The sequence below is a fragment of the Ambystoma mexicanum genome, chromosome 8 (genome assembly GCF_040938575.1).
Source record: "Ambystoma mexicanum isolate Mex_15411 chromosome 8, UKY_AmexF1_1, whole genome shotgun sequence".
In the NCBI taxonomy this organism is placed as follows: domain Eukaryota; kingdom Metazoa; phylum Chordata; class Amphibia; order Caudata; family Ambystomatidae; genus Ambystoma; species Ambystoma mexicanum.
Window position 1 is genome coordinate 533446601 of NC_090929.1, and position 19097 is coordinate 533465697.

Here is a 19097-nt window from a genome sequence, read left to right on the forward strand (position 1 = left end):
TAGTCTGGCCCAGGAGAAGCCGAGACTGCATAGGAGAAAGACTAGTAGGTGACTGCAAGTCACCCAGCAACCTCATGGAGAAACCCAGCATCTCTGGTGGGCAGCACACCACCAGAAGCCAGGACATGTGCAGACCTGAAATCCACCGCTGCAAAATGGGAAGGACCAGAAAATAAGCCTTCTCTACCTACGCCCCAAGACTATGGAACCCCCTCCCCGTCAGCATCAGACTCGCCCCCACGTTGCTACAATTCAGAAAAGAACGACAGACCCACCTCTTTAAGGAATCTGTCCTCCTCAACAATGACATCACCCCTTGCGCCACTTGACTCGCTAGACACCGCACGCCATTCTCTGCCCCGCCCGCCGGTACCGCTGTACACCTCCTCTGTGCCCTGGGTATCCTACTCCCTGCTGTATATCTGTTCAGTTGTTACCTCTGAAAGCACTCACTCTGTTATGCATCTGTACTGTTGTATACCTCTGTAAAGCGCTCTGTTGCTTCTTGGCACTAGGTCCACACTCAATAAATACAATAATAATAATAAGTGCATGTGCCCGCATGATCGCCTTTTCAGAGGCAATTGCTTTTCCCAAATTGACATCCCCTCTGCGTTGGTTGATCTGTCTTCTCAAGAACCACGTCACTATACAAAGCACTACAAAAAACTGTTTAAACATTAGTCAATTATTTATCACATTCACAGGCACCAAATATACATTAAAGTCGCAGAACTGAGTTTCCAAGAGGAAAATCACACCGGTTCTTAGTTTTCCACAGTGCTAGGCGAGAGTCAGGGAGGTTGTCGGGCAGAAAAAGGAGCACTGCCACTTCAGGTGCCTTGAGTTAGCAGATGAAGCCCAAATGTAACTGTAGCAGTCTCCAGGGATAGCGCTGTGAAAAATAGAAATTCAGTGCTTGTGAAGTGCTACAAAGCATGTAAGTGTCTTAATGCACATCCGTGGGATGGACTGAAACCAAAAATAGAGCCTGCAACCAAAGCAAGTGGCCCAGATTTGACAATCTAAAGTTGTTACTTATCATGAAAAACTGTGCCTATGAGTGCAATTCTGTGAGGGTGAGAAATGTGGGTACTGCCTAGGGTGACCAGACGTCCGTGTTTACCTGGGACAGTCCTGGGAAATGACCCAACGTCCGGGGGTCCCGGGAGTTTTTTTCTTTTATAAACCCCGTTCAGGGTTTCAGATATGGGTCCCTTTTTTTGCCGGGACCCGATTTCGAAATCCCGAATTCGGGTCGGGGCGCCCCCATTTCCTCACCCTTCCCCTCCCCAGCGCTCTCCTCCAATTAGAGGAGTGCGCATGTTAGCCCACACCCTCCCCGCCCACCCGCAACAGGCCAATGACATAGAAGCAGGACTAAAGTTGTATGTGTATTTACCTCAGTCCTACTTCTATTTCGATGTCCCGGCCGGGTTTCTTTTAAAAAAAATCTGGTCACCCTACTACTGCCGTATTGCCAACTGTAGATGACAGATTGGGATCTTGGCGAGGATCACACCGCCTGTAAGTCTCCTACATGAATTTTGATACAAATGAACCCAGAGTCCACTGGGACTCATTGTGCGTTATATGGCTTCAGTTGCTGCATTCACACGTTCCACCTGTTAAAGGCTTACACACTAAGGCCCTGATTCATGGAAGTGTTTTATAATGGCACAATCCCGTAGGAAAACGTTCCATGAATCAGGCCATAAAAGTGAGCAAACGGAAATGTTAACCTTTCTCACCAAATGATTCGACGAGCGTGTGGGCCCGCCTGACTTCGGCCTGTTCATCCTCCTCCTCCTCCTCGTCATAGTCGTCATCAAAAAGCTGCGTGAACTCGTCGTGCAGGAGTGTGACCTGCGGGAGGGGACGCACGAACGGGAGCCTCCCATTTAAAGTTTCCAGCGGGTCATCCAAGGCTGATGAAAGAAGAGTTAACAGGCAAAGAAACAAATTAGTGCAGAGCAGAGTGTAACTAAAAGAACTACTGCAGTCAATAAACACCTGCAGGCGCTGATATAAGCAATTACGATTCAACTGGAATTGTCTACGGAGCGTTTCAGTAGCTTTTGCAAAAACACGTGTCAAGTACACACCGTTTAGAACTGAAATGTTCTCCAGGGAAACCATCTGGCAAGTTAGGTCAGAGACTTAAGTGGTTGCGTCAGACATCCGTGTGCAACTTGTAGCCACATTTCGAATTCTCTCCTGGCTGGGGCAACACTGGATCTAAGGAGGCCAGCTAACATGATTCACAGGAGGTGCTGAGGTCCCAATAGGTATCACATGTGTATTAAGCAGCTATGTGGTTCAGGGACAAACGAGTGCCATGACATCGGTTGGGGGCGTTAGGACTTGCTCACACTCAAGTCTGTCAAACATATAGGACAGCCTCCCAGCAGTGGGATCTAAAGCAAACAATGGCTGAGCTTTATCTGGCATGTTACGATGCAAGGTGATGCTATGGGGGTGGAACAGCCAACCAGAACACTTTGGTCTGTTACCACGGGAGGCGGAGAAAGAGCAGATAATGTGGGGTGGCCCCTTCAACTGAATTCACTTGCAAAATGTCTTCCACAAGATTCAATTGGGGATCCCCGGTCAGGCCCTTCTTGCTTACATCGCAGTCAAGATGGACATAGCTTCCAACTCTCCCAGTTCCAGGCAGGTCTCTCTGAGGCAGTCCTGGTGTATTTTTCACAGTGCATGTTGGGCCTTGTAGGCGCACCCTTACAATAGGTAAATAACCGAAACTACAAGTTCCAGGATGCAATTGGAAGCAAAAACCAGGACCAAAGGCTCAAAGAGACCTGCATGGAATGAGAAAGTTGGCAGCTATGGGTAGAGGGTAATGGACATAAATTTGAAAAGGCTCCGGACAGCAATCGCTACAAACGTGTACTCCCTGCATCACCTATCGATTGCCTTGAGGCCGCTATGACTTAACAACGTCATCTACTGCCATTTTAAAGCTGAGTATGCCATTATCATTTGCTAGTGTTGGTAGCTTGTTGGTTTGACCTATTGTAATTCACGTACTATATGAATATGCTTTTATACTGAGCCACATCACAACTAGTAATATTAGAGGGCTTTGAGCTTTCTGTGGAATGGTGCACTGTGCCCCTACGAGGGGTTCCCACACCTTCGTCTACTGAAAGAAAAGAAAATATGCGAGAGGAACACATGAGGATGGAAACATGGGAAATAGATGCTACGAATGCAGGGATGGAAAGATGCAGCCGGGGAAGAATGTTTGCTGATAGCAGGTCCTGTTGGATGGATCATAGATATTCCCTAAAGTGATGTGATAATTGGGTTGTGTTTGCAAGAAGGATTTGGTGAATTGCAAGTTAGTACACAGTGTAATGTTGGATGTCTGAGGGGCTCAAGAGTGTGCCTGGGCACTCCTTGAAGTTTGGTGGCTTTATTTGCCCCGGCGTCTCTATGGGTTGTACACCAGGAAACACGCCAGAATGTAAATTCTGTGGCTCCGCCCCCGAGCCTGAGCCGACGGTGGCATAGTCAAGAATAGACACTGTATCAACGTGCATGTTGTTGGTACCGAAAGGTATGGGAATGCAATGGTCAAATTGGCACCATAAAATGAAGGCCTGGCACCTACATGTCAAAAGGCTTATCATTAAGGGCCTCATCACGAGTTTGGTGGTAACCCTTAAATCCGGCGGTAGCGCTGTTACCGCTGGATTTAAGGGTCTGCCAAATCAGGGCTTTGGCTGGTTTCCCCCCAGCTATTAGCTGGGGGGAAATCTGCCGAAATTTCGCGCTCATACCGCCGGCGGGAAATCCGCCGGCAGTAAGAGCGCAAACTTTCCCTATTGAGCCCAATGGGGAATGTGGCATTCCTAATGTGCTCAATGGGGAATGGGGATTACCAAATCCGCCAAACCCGTGATCCGGTGCTAAAAGCGCCAGTGGGTTTGGCGGTAGAGCAGTTAACGCCAGCGCTATTAGCTCCGGCGTTACCGCCCAACTCGTGATGAGGCCCTAAGTGTTTGTTCCATGTCATGGCATGCAAGATTTTAGTTCAATTCATATTGAGACAGGGTGGTACATTACTTAGAGGTGGGCTATCAAAATGCATAGCCTTCTACAGTGAGAACATATATCCTGAGGGCCCTATGCAGGATTTGCTCCTAAGACTATTGGAAAAGAAGAGGTGGATGTGCAAACAATCAGGGCAGGTAGGGAGAGAAGGGGCAGATGCCTGCCCTTCTGTATTCAGTGACAGACTGGAAACCTCCTGTCATGTCATGTTAAGGTGTCATGCTTTGACTGTAACCATGAGGCTGTAACATGCTTTGTGCATCACGTTATGCCCCAATAAGGCCACATCAAAGGACTGAGGAGCAGGGAAGGAAGCTTTCAGGTCTCAAGCCATCAAACATTAACGCCACTGAGGGACCACTTGTCATGCAACACATGTTACATAAAGATTATTAAAAAAAAATACAATGCAGGGTCATAGGCGGAAACAGATCCTGTAATAGCATTGAGGTCCAAGGGACATGTGATGTCACTTTTACCAGTCCCTTGAGTAAGTTGAGTGAATGTAAACTATTATGAACAGCGTCCATTTGCACTAACTGGGAAATATCTTTTTCACGTATTATCACTGAATCGGCTCACCTATGTTGGGTGCTTTGACCGAGTCCAGTTAGGGAGGAGGGACATGGACCCTGCGTTGGGAAGTATTTCTTGACATTTAGGGAAGGCTGAGTAAAATCTCCTCAAGGAAATCTAGGAAAGTCAATGTAGGGAGGCCCTGGGTTAGCAAGATGTTGCCTCGCTAACCCGAGAAGATCACCACAACACAGCCTTAGTCAAACGTCTTTCGTAGTGATAGTGGACTTGTGGCCGCAGATTAGAAAGAATCGGAGCATCAGATTCTTGCAGGAACCTACCCCATACCAACAGCTTGGCGTGGATCTCTGCCATTAGTAAGAAAAGAATACCTGGTCCAGTCTCGATCTCCCAGTTTCAAAATATAAATCTAACAAAGACGTGAACGAGACCTGTTATGCATGACAGACCACCTATATGAATTATTTCTACAATCACATCAACATAATATGTGAATGGTCACCGTATGTATGTTTATAATCTTTTGTTCTGGAATTAACTGGTAGTGATTTGTAGCATTGTGTTGCGGTATGTTACAGCACACACAATGCATGGTGTCTCGTATGTATTAGGACAGAAAAAGTCATGCTCTGGTGATATTTTTAAAATTTAATTGAAATGGATACATATCTTTTGAAATAAAACTTTTTTTTCTAAAGAATGTGGATGTGATTGTAGAAATGGATATAGGTGGTCTGTCGTACATAACAGGTCTTGTTCACTTTTTTGTTAGACCTCTGCCGTTAGGAGCAGACTGTCCAGTGAGGTTGTCGGGATAGGAAAGGTCCTGATGAATGGGTGGGATGTGGATGGTGACAGGCTAACTGATGGGCCCTTGGGGTTTCCAGAGGGTTCAAAGGTCTTGTTCCTTGCCCGTTATGGACTTTGTGAAATATGTATGTGTACTATGGTGCTGCTTGCTTTATCCATGATCCTGTTCTCAGGGCTGTGGCAGTGAGAAAACACATTTCCTTCTTTTCAAGGGTCTTGCAGTTCCTCCTCCATGACTGCAGAGCCTCTTTGGACTATGCCCTAGTTATCTTCACTGGCTGGATGTTGCTAGGTGACCCGGATGGGCCTCTCGTATTGGTTCCTCTCACTTCATTTGCAACTCTGCCATAGACCTGTTTGAACCAAGATTTTGGAAGAATCATTCCTACCCTCTTGCCGTTAGCTGCCCCACCTCCACTCATGAACTCCCTTCACCTGGAAGCCATTCACTCCAAGAATCTCCAGGGAAGTTCTAAAAGTTTGTGAGACTCCAAAACACTCTAAGTTCGGATGATGCTGCAAATCCGCAAACATGTTCTACCAGGATTACTTTGGACTGTTTCAAACAGTACACCATGGAAACAGCACAACGAGCTCCTCAAAAATATACCACAAAGAGAAGGGTTGCCTGCATGGACCAAGAACTGGAAAAGGTTTCTAACATAGACGGGGTAAGGGAAATCGTTTTCAGCCAAACTCTACACAGCCTAGCCAAACGTTCAAGATGCCAAGCACTAAAAGATCCACCTCATCTAATAGGCAGTGCCCAAAAAAGAAATGAAATGGAGGAATCATCTCAAAGCTGGAAAGATGTCCACAAGATCTTGCTCAAACCACAGCCATACCTTTCCATGCTAAAATGTAGATTAGATGGAAGACTCTTTGCATGGCCAAAGCAAACATAGTCCTGGCACGGAGGAAACTCTGAAAAACACGGCTCTGCAAATGCATATTGAGCTGAGGGTACAACATAGAGTACTTGATGTTCCTGTCTCCAAAATATCAACACACTAAAAGGAAGAAAGTCGTGGCATGTCATCAGAATGATGCCTTGGGCTATTGTGGTGAGTCAAAAGAGGGACTCGGACTTGTGTCTTCCATTTTGACTTCATTGTTATTTGGTGCTCGTCAGTCATCAGTGGGCCCGAAAGGAATGATCTGTCCAGTCCAAAACTAACCTACACTGACCCTACGACTATATGAATAACTAAAGCACAGTAGAATGACTCCCTTTTCCTGTGTATTGGTTTCTGTAACAGTTCACTTTGATAAAGTAGTCGAAAGGTACTTCTTGGAGACTACTTTTGTCAGATCATAAAGTTCATCAATGTGGTTCTTCCGCTTTTCAACAGAGCTTTGTTCTCTCTTCTTTCTCTTTAATTAAACTCACTTGAGACACTCTCTTGACTCAATGGCCAATCCTTTCAGGTTTTAGGAGAACCAATATTGTTCCGATAATCTGTCTCACCCTTCTTAGGTGGTTTCAACACTAATGCTTTACTGTTATGAGTATGAAATCTGTAATCATTCTCACACTTTTCTCACATTGGTTCCTTCTGATTTGTTCTTTACATTGACTCCTTGCTGGGATAAGAGTTAACTCCCCTGTAATGATCTTAACTTTTCTCACACACGTATTCCTCACTGGGATGAATGTGAATAGTCCAATAATAATTCTTCCATTTTCTCACACTGGTTCTGCACTGGATGTGTTTTTGCAATACGGTAGTGACTCTTACTTTTTTTCCCATCCTAGTTCCTCACTGGGATGAGTATCTATATCCCAGAAACGATTCTCATTTTATCGCCATACTGGTTTTTCACCGGGCACATACAAATGATCCTGTGATGATTCTCACTCTTTATATATACTTGCTCCTTACTGGGACGGGTACGAGTAACCCAGTTATGGTTCTCAATATTCTTATATACTTGTTCCTTACTGGGACGAGTATGAGTAACCCAGTGATGATTCTCGCTCTTCTTATATACCTGTTCCCCACTGGGACAAGTAGGATTCATCCCTTTGTTATTCTCGGTATCCCTCCCAGGCTCCAGCCTTCCCCCTTACCTCTTGCTCTTAGGGTTGGCATCACCGGGCCTGCCGTCAGGATGGGATTTTCTTCTTCTTTGGTCGGGTTGGCCTCTTGGCTTCCTTCTCTCCTTGACTATGCGCGGCACGCGTTGCAATTCGGTAAGTGGTCTCAGCATTGTTCTTGGACTTCACTGGCCAAAGCCTCCCGATCACACCACGACTTTGGGTTAACTTGCCTGTGCTCTTCCTATTTCTCTGGCTTAGCTTTTCCTCTGGGTTCGGGTCACACACCAGTTTTCTTCCAGCCTTAAAAACTGTGTGTCCCTCTCTCTATGCGCTTCTCTGGCACAACTGATTTCAAACTCCTGGGCTTCTCTTTCTTTCATGACTGCTCCTGGTTGTTTTATGACGTGGCCTTGGGACATCCCAAGTGCAACGTCAAAGTCCTTCTTTGTTCTGTTAGTAATCGATATTACTCCAATAGTTTTCTTCATCTGAGTGGAGTTATGTTTTTCAGTTTTTCTCACAGATTCTATTTGGTAATAACAAATATCGACTTGCTCTGTTTATCTTTTTCCGGTAGTTGTGGTTACCACTGAATTGTGTGTAAGTAACTTAGTGAGTTCCTCTTCAGAACGGGAGTCCATGTCCCCAAAGGGGGAGTCTCTCCCGGTGAGGTCCCACTTTCCTCTACCCCTAGGGAGTGTATCACATAGTGGGCTCACCTCCCTAGCCTCGCAGGGAAAGGCTCGCCACTGGGGAGAAGTGACTGAATCCCGCGATTCATCACACTATCCACTAGCAGACAGTCCCCCTGTAGTGACAAACAGAACAGCGAAATATGTACTACATGCACCTGGAAAATGGAAGACTGGGTCAAAGAAGAAACCACTGCCCTGAAGGCACTTTTCTGGTCGCACAGTCCAGTGAAGGACCCTCAGCACCGTGAATAAACAGGAAGGCCATGTGGGCAGCTGTGAGCGAACACAGAACCTTCCCCATCACGCCTTTTCCGTAGCAAAGCACCAGAGATTGAGGTAAAGTCAAAGTAATGGAGCAATTGGAAAGTGGAAATATTGTAAAGAGAAGGGACATTTCTAGTCATCATGCCTTCACCATCCTTCCTCCCTTATTTCCTCCACCTTAAGCAGAAAAGTCAAAAGATCTCCTGACAATGGGAACCTACCATCCCCCAAGCCATCGTGCATTAAAATGTCCCCTGAATTTAGAAGCAGTGCATCTAATGATTTGGGTTGCTACTTGGTAGAACAAAGACATTAAACTTCATCAACCTACCAGTGGTCGAAGGGAGTGGTGTTCCACTACTTTTATTTTTTACTGTTAACAGCTCCACTACTTTTTGCAATGATTTTCACCATTCTGGTGATCTTCTTTGTGAAGTAAAAAACACGTTTCCGTTTTACCACCGGATATCAGTTGCAGCTAAACTGAAATCTGTTTGAACTCAATTGGCTGTCAGCCAGCATGACTGCAAGGATTGGGTGTGTTTGATCGTATCAAAACTGACTGAAATAAAACAGCCCGCATGCGGTCACTTTTCATAAGATCAAACACCACCCCCCACCATGATCAAACCCCACCCCACCCCTTCTTAGCTGCTAGCTTGCTGCCTGACCCGCATTAACCCTGCGGCGTCAGATCCGACCCTCTAACACGGGTCGAATCCGACACCGCAGAGTCACTTTAAAAAAAAAATGTATTCAGTATCCCTCCCCCAATATCGAGGAAGCAGGGGACACCCCCGCAAACCCAAGGCCAATACACACTGAACATAGATAGCGGGGACACCCCCGCAACCCCCGCTCCACATGTTCGGTTTGTATTAGCCAATTTGACTGAATATATGCGGTCAAATGGTAGAGGCCAAATTCGGTCATTTGTACCATTCGGCCAAAAATATTCGGTCAAATATGCTAATACCAACTGTAACCCTTGAAAAATGTTTTGCACGCTGCTCCCTGCCTCCCTACTTTGTCATCCTCCAGAGTCACAGTTCCACTACCTTTCTGGTGCACTTCTGTCACTGTTACCGATTCTATATCACTCTTGCCCAGCTGCACAGAACAAACTGTTGCCACTAAAGGCATTAAAAAGTGCATCTGCTTTTTCTAGTAAAACAGCTATAAGTTGATGATTGATGGTGTCTCACTTGAACAGTGGGGTGTCGGCGCTCTAAACAATCCAAACAGTAAATGCCAGCCATACACTGTGTGATTCCAAACCCTTATGCCAGTGTTCTGTGCCAGAGAAACGCAGTGCAGTCCCATTACATAGTTGGGCATAGGACTCCGTAGTTATGGTTAAGTTGGACTCCCCATAGGAAGAACACTTTTTAGATGCTATATAAGTATAGTTGGTGATGATGCGTTAATAAAACGTCTTTGCTATTGTGCATTGCATAACTTTACAGATCAACTGGACTAAAGGGAAACAGTAGAATTTTCGGCAAGATGATGCTGCTAGCGGTTACAGGGCTGAATCGCAGTCATATTTGAGAGGAGTACAGTATGACTGTAATGTCTGGCGGTACACCTCTATACCCATTTCCGTACCAATGGTAAATATTTATATAGACGAGAGGAGGGAGGCAAAATGTGAAAAAAAATTGGACTTTGGAGACATGAAAACAAACCATTCCCAATCACACCTCAACACCACATGACGGTTAACAACCAAAAACGCACTGATGCTCAGTGAACGGTTTCTCCGAACTGAAGCTGCCAACAGCACATTACAGCTCTCTTGCTCTTCTCCCTCTCAGCCCCACTAACAAACCTTGCAACCTTCCTTCCAATGAAGGTCCGCCAGAGCGCCAAGAGACCACCCAAGTGGCGACAGTGCACGGTACAAGACCCATTAACATTAACATTCTCTTCTTATCACAGGTCACAATATAAATGAGAGGATGTACCTAAGCCAGTGAATTATGTCACAGCAGCCCACTAACCATGTTTGCGCTAATGGGAGGTGGTACACAAGTGCAAATACAGCAGTGACACTCAGGCCAGCAAAAGGAAGGGTCTCGGGGCAGACTCCACCTCTCTGCTTCTCGTCCACTAGGGGAGACTTTCTGCACTTACCTGCACGTGCCACCCCTGCAGAAAAGACACACTCTGCCGCAGGGAGACCAGTGTCGTGCTAGAAGTGGCCCGAACAGATACAGAGGAAGACGTGACAGCGACATGTGTCAGGCTCTTTAGAAATGCAACTTTACATTTTTTTTAGGAAGAAAGAGAACGTCCGACACTAATAGGAAAAGTAAAAAGCAAAACACCAGTATCGGGTGAGCGCGATGAGCGATATTTGGGAAGGTAGCGTGACTTACGAATACAGCTTCTCTCGTCGTCATCCAGCTTGTGGCCGATCTCACAGCTGCATTGGAAGGAGCCCACTTCATTCAGGCACACATGTTCACAGCCACCATTCGATGATGAGCATTCGTCCACATCTGTAAGGAAAGATGAAAGAGATGGCAACTAGTCAAATCACTGTTGAACCCTTTGCGTCGATTAAAGTGATGTGTTTACATATAGAGTGCCCTGTGCACCTACACCCTTCAGTATAAAGTCTGCCACCTTGCTCTTGATCAATGGGGTCTGCAACCTTTGTCTCTCCAGTTGTTTTTGACAGTAGCTCCCATCAGCCCTCGCCATCACAGCCAATGGTGAGCAGCGGTCAAAAACATCCAGAGAGCCACAGACTCCAGATCCCGCAGTTCAGCAACGCAGGCTGTGTCCCACCCACTGTCTGCCTAGACCTCACCCCATCACAATTTTGAAGGTGGTGTTGAGAGCATGGATGCAAGCTCTCATAACACTGGGGCATGAACCAGCTTGATGCCGAGGTAAGGATAGATGTGAATTCCCTCTTGAGGAAGAAAGGCCCTCACTACCACCATCACTTTAGTAAAGACTTTTGGAAATGAGCTGAGATGAATTGCAACTAAGTGGAAATTAAATCCCCTATGAGTCACTGCCATATCCTACTTTACTAGTGTGTCCTTTTTCAGTAACTTTGAGTTCCCTGAGAAAAGATTCAATGACAAGTGTTTGAGATTGGGGTTTATGGGAAGAAGGGTGGGTATGAGGTGTCTGTATCCTTTGCTTACAGTTCAAAATATCCAACCATTTTGGGGGGTGGCTTACCAGACTTGTAAAAAGAGAGCTTCCAGGTTGCCACCTAGGCATGCAAGTTCCTTGGGTGTTAATGTGGCCATTTCTTGGCTTGCCTGAGAAGGCACTTCTGAAAGGGGTGACCCCCTTGCCTTTTTCTTGGTTGAAAGCACGAAGACAAATGTCGTAGATGTCTGCATTCTTGTGTTTTAGCTTCAAATCCTCAGAAGGACTGAAACGACCCGCCCTTTCTTCTTTCCATCTAGAATGGCATGTTGTCTTATGTGATTGCTTGGTAACAGCCAACAAAGAGTTGACAGTCCGCCTATTGTTTTGTTTCACTCATCAACCAGTTTCAACCTCTCAAAGAGAAAGGGTCTTACTTTTTCATGGGCCTCTGAGATACGCGTTGGGCTGTTAAACCAGGTTGTTGCAGATAAATGCCTCTGAGGGCTGCTCCAACATGCCCCTGAAGCCACCATCTCCAGGGCTACTTGCTTATCGTCTGTAATGGCTTCCAACATACCTTTGTGTGACTGTGCACTCTAGAAGCACTTGTAACATAACAGAACATAAATTACTCTATCTTAGCCGTTGGAAGTTCCCCTCAAAACTCGTTTCCCAGCCGCAAGCTACATGCTATGAGAATGTCATTTGGAACTCATGTGTCTGAAGTGTACCGAGTTGTTCAGGTAAACTCGCATGCAAAAGCCCTCTAAAGATTTCTCCTCCTTAGCAGATGGTGCAATAGTCGAGGCTTTGTCCATTGATGAGACCTCTGCCATGGACCCGTGTTGCCACAACTACAGCGTACCGTGCTGAGCGTTTAGCATCCCAATCACAGTTTGTGGTGACGTGATATGTGTAATTTCCCATATCTTTTAATCCCCAAAAACACATCTGGCTATAGTGTAACACCTGCTTTGTCCTGCTTCCCAAACATGACCACTGCCAGAGGCTCTGGATCCTGCAATCTTAAGAACTCTGCCAGCTCCAGAACGTGCTAATAAAAGACCTGAATGGAAGGAGGCAAGTCCTTTTCACCTCCAGGATATGAAATGATGGGTTATTTATAACATGTTTAAGGGCCAGAGGTTTCTAAGCGCAGACCCAGGGATCGAACCTGTGTTGCTTCATGTTGCGTCCAAGGCGAGGGCGTTGCCCCTGAGCTATCCTCCTGAGACTTCACCTTCTGCAGGCTGTGTGTCAATGGAAGGTTTGGAAAGCTGGAGCCTGTGGGGTTCAATAGGACCTGCTTGTGTGCTGGAGAAGCCTGCAACATTGGCAGTGGTGGTGCAGGGGAAAGTGTGGGAGGAAGACAATTAGGCACAGAAGGCATGAACGAGAGAGGTCTCTCTTGAAAGATGGTCTACGTAGGAGGAGTTATCAGGAAATTATGGATTTATGAATAAATCCTCTTCCTGTCAATACGATCTGGCTCTGTAAATGGAATTTGACTGGAGAGAAACCCTGAGTATGATGAGCTGAGAACATTCGTGCATCGATTTGAAGGGGCTCTATTTACCTATACAAATTTGAATAGCATTGATGGGGACTCTATGCAGTATGGAGTGGCTAGAGACCAGTGCACTGTTGGCTCCATAACTTGTTTTATGTGTACAAAAATTCTTACGGTTGGAGTTTGGATTTGAATAACAGGCTAGTTCATATGGTGATCATGTATTGCTTATCAAGACACAACTGGCTTATCAAGACACTACTCAAGTGGTGACAGTACGCAGTACAAGACCCGTTAACATTAACATCCTTCTGCAGGGAAGCCACAAAGTAGTCCCTTCTCCCTTTCCATGGCAGACTTTTTTTGTTTACTTTTTTCCCAATTTGTTTAATGGCGCCTTGGAAAGGGAGAAGGAACTACATGTAGTACCTTCTCCCTTTCCATCCCCTTTGTTTATTTATTTATTTTTTCAATGGCCGCCATGGAAAGGGAGAACGGGCTTCGTTTTGCCTTCCTTGGCCCCCATTTAAAAAAAATATTTTTCTGTTGTGAAGTTCAGGAGCATTTCGCAAAAATGGAAAAAAAATGCTTTTAGTACCCCGGTCCAGGGTACTAATAGCAATAAGCCCCTTGTTTAATTAATGAACAAATATGTTCCACCACTTTCTTAGTGCAAACATATAGTAGCTATTGCGCAAGTTAATCAGGTTTCATCCTCTATTGTCTGCCATGCCCAGGCTTAGCTCCTAAGGTCTGGGTATGCATAGGCAGGGTTGCATGGACTTAACTGTCATCCGTTGGGGGGGGGATAAGGTCATGTGACAGGGAGCGCTTTGCAGTCTTATGTCTCCCCTTGGTCGTACTATTGGTGTCCGTTGTAGCATCCGTCAGGGTGAAGCCTAGTCTCCTCAGAACCTTCCTGGAATGACGCAGGTGTATGCCGAGACCTAACGCAATGATTGCCAGACATCTGAGCATGATGGCCAACATTAGTCCACCAAAGCAGCAACTCAGGATTGCGCATGGTAAAAGCTCTTGGTGAATCCTCTGTTTGAATGTGGTGTTTCACCAAGGAAACACCTTCTAGAAAGCTCCAGTGACATGCACCTCATGCGGTGGAGAATCATGTGTATACTTCTCCCTGTCCAGGGACTGGCTGGCGACTAGGTGTCTGTCAATACAAAGGTTTTTTCACCTTCTTATTTTCAAATTAGTTTCCAAAGTCGTGTGGTGTCTGCCAGTAGCAAATATCTTCCCAGAGTGATAGGCAGAGGTGTAGGTAAGAGAAACCAAGTGCTTCACGCAGCGCCTAGTGGGATCATAGGTGGTTATGAATCACCGCTGAAACAAAGCATGTGCCACACACTCCTAGTGCACTTGGTTGCATGAAGCACAGCTTTGAAACCGTGTGCCCCTGATCTCCCATGCCGGAAAGGATAGAAAGTATGTTAGTAGCCCAGGGGCTTGCTGGTGCTCCTGCCCATTCTACTGGAGAAAAGGGCTAGTCGCTTTGGGTGGGCGCATGGGTGAGGATGGCCTCTTGGAGGGAAAAGTGGCCTCACGTGCACCCCCACTGCATTATTTTCCTAATTTAACGCTACTTCTCATAATTCTCCGGTCCAGTCCCATTCTTGGGGAAGAAATCCCATAAGTATCCATTCCCCCTGGAAAGGGGGCGGGACATAGAGCCCATGTGACCAGTTATGAAGTGCTGCTGGTATTCCACTCGGATGGCTACAAGACTTATATGTCATCACTGTATGTTAAAACACTATTAAAACAGGTGAAGTTTCTCCACAGTAACTATTAAGGCTTGTCAGGAGAAACAACATTCCTCATCCAACTAACAATTGATGCTAATGTACATTACCTGCGACTAATACGTATTGTTTCACCTGAAATACCCTGCCTATAACGTACTGTAACATACCATACTGAGTATCAGCATACCTGACTAGCCGCAAACACCATGAGGCGTGGCTCTGCCTCACTATGCAACTACACTAAGTTTCTCTTCTGTGTAGCTGTATACCTGAGGTAGACACCATTCCAAGAGGCATGGCTTTACCAGACTGTGCACCTATCCTAATGCTGCCTTTTGCGTAGCGGTATACCGTATGTAGCCACCCGTTCAATGAGGCATGGCTTTACCAGATTGTGCACATACCCTAACTGTGGCTTTTGCATAGCAGTATATCTGATGTAAAACCTGTACCATGAGGGGTGGCTTTAACAGATTATAATCTCAATAATCCTTGCTTGTTGTAACCTGCATGCATGGTCTTGCACTTTGTAGAATGTTCCCTCCACACTTACTGTAACTAGCACCTAAATGCCTAAGGGTTGTGGCGTTGATAAAAAAGCAAGTAAACAGTTGGTAATCCTCTAAATTCAGTATAAATAATAGAACGGGGGTTTCCAATGTTTGGACTACCAGATGTGTTGGACTTCAACTCCCATCAGCCGTAGACAGCATATCCAAATGGTAGGGATCATGGGAGTTGAAGTCCAACACATCTAGTGAGCTACAGTCACACGCCCCTGCAGTAGAAGCACATGGTCTCTGGTGCCACTTCTCCACAAAAACATGCCCATTGATACATCCCTACTCTCTAGCCTGTTTGCACATCATTACTAGAGGTGCCTCTGCCTATTGGTTGAGAAGAAAAGAGGTAGCTCTCCATGCCCAAGGAGGAAAATGTCTTTTTCTTTCTAAGGGGGAAGGAGCAAGAAGCCCACTTACAGATCAGCGTTCTTTGCTGCTCTCACCCTCCCCACCGCCCAAAGGAAAATGGCAGAATGTGGATTACTACTGCTGCTGCCTCTGGCCCTTCACTACTGCTGTCGCCAGTATTCACTAAGGACTGTGTTTTGGGCTCTACCTAGCCCCACCACACTGCTGATATGCATCCAGGTAGAATGCAGAATGATGATATGGCGTGCTGATTCTGTTTGCATTACCCATATTCCCTTGCACTGTTAGTGTTGGATGTGGACAATCAGTGCTTAATTTGTGGGGGTGTTTGCAGCCCTGGCACTTATTTGTGAGCCCTGGCACTTATTGTCTCAGGCTCATTTTGATTATGTGGTGTTTTGGCAACTTTATTATTTTAACTGCTAGTCACATAATAAACACCTGTAGAATCAGAGCACAATGTAAATGATGATTGTGTTTAAAGACACACTTAAACATTTGTCTCATGTCAAGACACAATGGGCCTCATTACGAGTTTGGAGGTAGCCATACCGTTTTTACCGGCATTGCTACCCCCAAACTCGGGTCCGGGTCCCGAAAAATGGGAATTACCGGGCCATTTCGACCTTTGCGGGCCCGGTAATTCCCATTTGCGGGACCCGGACCCGGTACGTCCCCATTCCCATTTGAGCCCCCATAGGGCTCAATGAGAATAGAGAGGATAGTAACAACGGTCCCGTTGATAACAGGACCGTTGCTACCAGCCTGTTCTGCTAGCGGGTGCCGCTTTGCACGTCTGGTCTGACCAGGCGTACAGAGCGGCCCTGCGAGCACAACTCGGAATGTTGCGGCGAGGTAACAACAGCGCTGCTAGCACTACCGGCACCGTTGTTGCCTTACCGCAACACTCATAATGAGGCCCAATGAGTATGTTATTTTAGTGTATGTTGATTGGTATTTGTAAATCACACATCTGCCGTGATGAGTACATCCATCAACCGCAATCATCAAGTGGGAGTTGCAGCTTTAACCCCATATATGTTGACAGCATGGGGAGCAGCTGTGGGTGGTGGCAACATTGGGTGGGGAGCTGCTCATCCTGACGTGCAATGGCCCTGATAGACAATATTTGAGAGCTGGCACTTAATTTTGTACAATTTAAGCACTGGTGGACGTCACACTGGTGGTGCTTACCGTCACAGCTACACCCATCGGCATTGAGGCGGAATCCTGCAGAGCACACACACTCATAGCCTCCTGCATAGTTGTAACAATCCTGCTGGCAACACGAAGCCCCCGGTTTGCACTCGTCAGTGTCTGAAAGAGAGAACACGTGTGAGCCAGGTTATCAGCAGAGTTTAACTGAAGGAGATTGTAAAACACAGAAGTATTGATTTCAAATTGCGACTGAAAATGTATAAACACTGTGGCAATGAATGCTAAAGTAGTGCTGCATGTGGGCAGTTAGTAGCATGTGACCTTTGTTACCATCATCTACTTAGACCAGGGATCATCAACCTTTGGATCTTCGGATGTTTTGCACTACAACTCCCATCGGCCATAGTCATCTTAGACAATGGTGAGGAATCATGGTAATCATAGTCTGAACCATATTGGGAGCGTCAGTTGCTGACCTCTAACTGTGGGTGTGGTACAAGCAGTTCACAAAGCAATAATACCCTCCAAAGGGGTGCAGCTCAGAGATGATCTTAACACCAGATTATGCAAATTGGACACTTTTAAAGACTCAAATGTAGGGTTATTTGGATGTAACTACTGAGGTTTCAACATGGGAGAATAATTGCATCACAGTGATCTCTGGAAGACACAGGCTTCATACAGAACCCATAAGAGGCTTACATTTGCCCACAAAGTTTGGGTTGACATGGGGAATTATGACATCTGAGCTGATGGGACAAAGAAGAGGGTGCTCGATGCATGCAATTCTGAAATAAAGTGTATAATGAAAAGCACATTCGATTGTACTTTTATCGAGAATACTTACTGCTGTGTAAACCTTGTATACACACAATTAAAACACAGAATGGTTCAAATATTCTTTATGCAAAGACACTGCTTGGGCCAGAACTCAACTTGTACTTAGCCAGGGGCTTCACTTCCACATTGCGTAAAAGTGTCATTTCTTTTCGATAATAATAAGGATTTTGGACAGAGGCTGGGACCCTCTAAATGAGGCTCACTCTACTGTGTCCTTTTTGGTGTGCACAGGTTGAAATTGCCATTGTTAATTTTATACTTGCAACCTACATCACAGTTTTCCATAATGCTCCTCATCACGATGAGACTAAAGCGCAACATGATGCCAGACTTGGATTTTGCAGTTGAGTGGGTCACAGATTTCTGGACTACCATCCACTCACTGTAATCCAGTTAAGTTTGTTTGCTTCACCTGTAACGTACCTTTTTTTGTGTCCTGAGTTCACCTCTGACTTTTCTTTTCAGAACTGCTTGCACTATCTTTGGGAAGCCTCCTCGATCTGCTGCTTCTCGACCCACACCATACGTACTACCAAAAAAGGCCACAGCAGTTCCCGTTTTACCTTCTGTAGCTCTCTGTCTCCAATCAAACATTGATACTCTGTGCAGTAGCACCTGGAGCGTATCAAGTGCTGGAGGGGATTATCAGAACCAATAATTACGGGCCCAAATAACCGACAGACTCAAAGAATATGGCAAAGTACTACTTTATTATTAGTTCAATAAAGCAGGGAAATCTGGCAAGCATAACAAGTCGCTGCTTACTCACTCTCAAAATACATCTCCATTACACAAAGGTTTTATACCTCAATATGCGTCAACTATGGTGTCATCCTACATGGCAAATAATAAAAGCCTATCGGAGCGGGATTGGTTAGGGGAATATATATACCTATAGCTCATTTAGGTGTTAATGACATCATTGGCTACACTTTAATAGGCACGGCTAGAACAACCTCTAACTATGTATAATACAGATAATAGTAGAATAACAGCAGCAGATTGGCTTCTGCAACAATGTATGGTCCATCATCGCATAGGCCATCCTGATTGGTTGGCATCCTCTTCCAACCTTGGACATTCAGCTCGTTAGCAGCACGTAAGCAAAATGAAACCCAGGCAAGGGTAACAACATCAGACAACTGACCACATGGACAATTAGCCTTACCATCTCTCATCGGTTAGGCCCTAAACCAAGGCCGTGTCTGTATAGTTGACTTTGCTGACTGTTCTCTTCTCCAGAACGTTTAAGGGAGTGAGGGTACACTGCTATCTTTGTCGGAAGATTCATGAATAGGCCTTGTTCTCTGGTCTTGTGCCACGTGTGAGGAGACCATGATTTCTCCATTCTGT

General features: G+C 45.7%; 1 protein-coding gene across 2 annotated transcripts in view; it reads right to left on the reverse strand.

Moving 5' to 3' along the window:
* MEGF6 (multiple EGF like domains 6) overlaps positions 1-19097 on the reverse strand; it is a 1562146-nt gene that overhangs the window by 172252 nt on the left and 1370797 nt on the right. For both annotated transcript variants that reach the window (XM_069610227.1, XM_069610228.1), the window contains 3 exons: positions 16941-17063; positions 10806-10928; positions 1752-1928 (listed from right to left, as the gene is read on the reverse strand). In XM_069610227.1, the coding sequence (XP_069466328.1) occupies positions 1752-1928; positions 10806-10928; positions 16941-17063 (423 nt within the window). The remainder of the gene's footprint in view (positions 1-1751; positions 1929-10805; positions 10929-16940; positions 17064-19097) is intronic.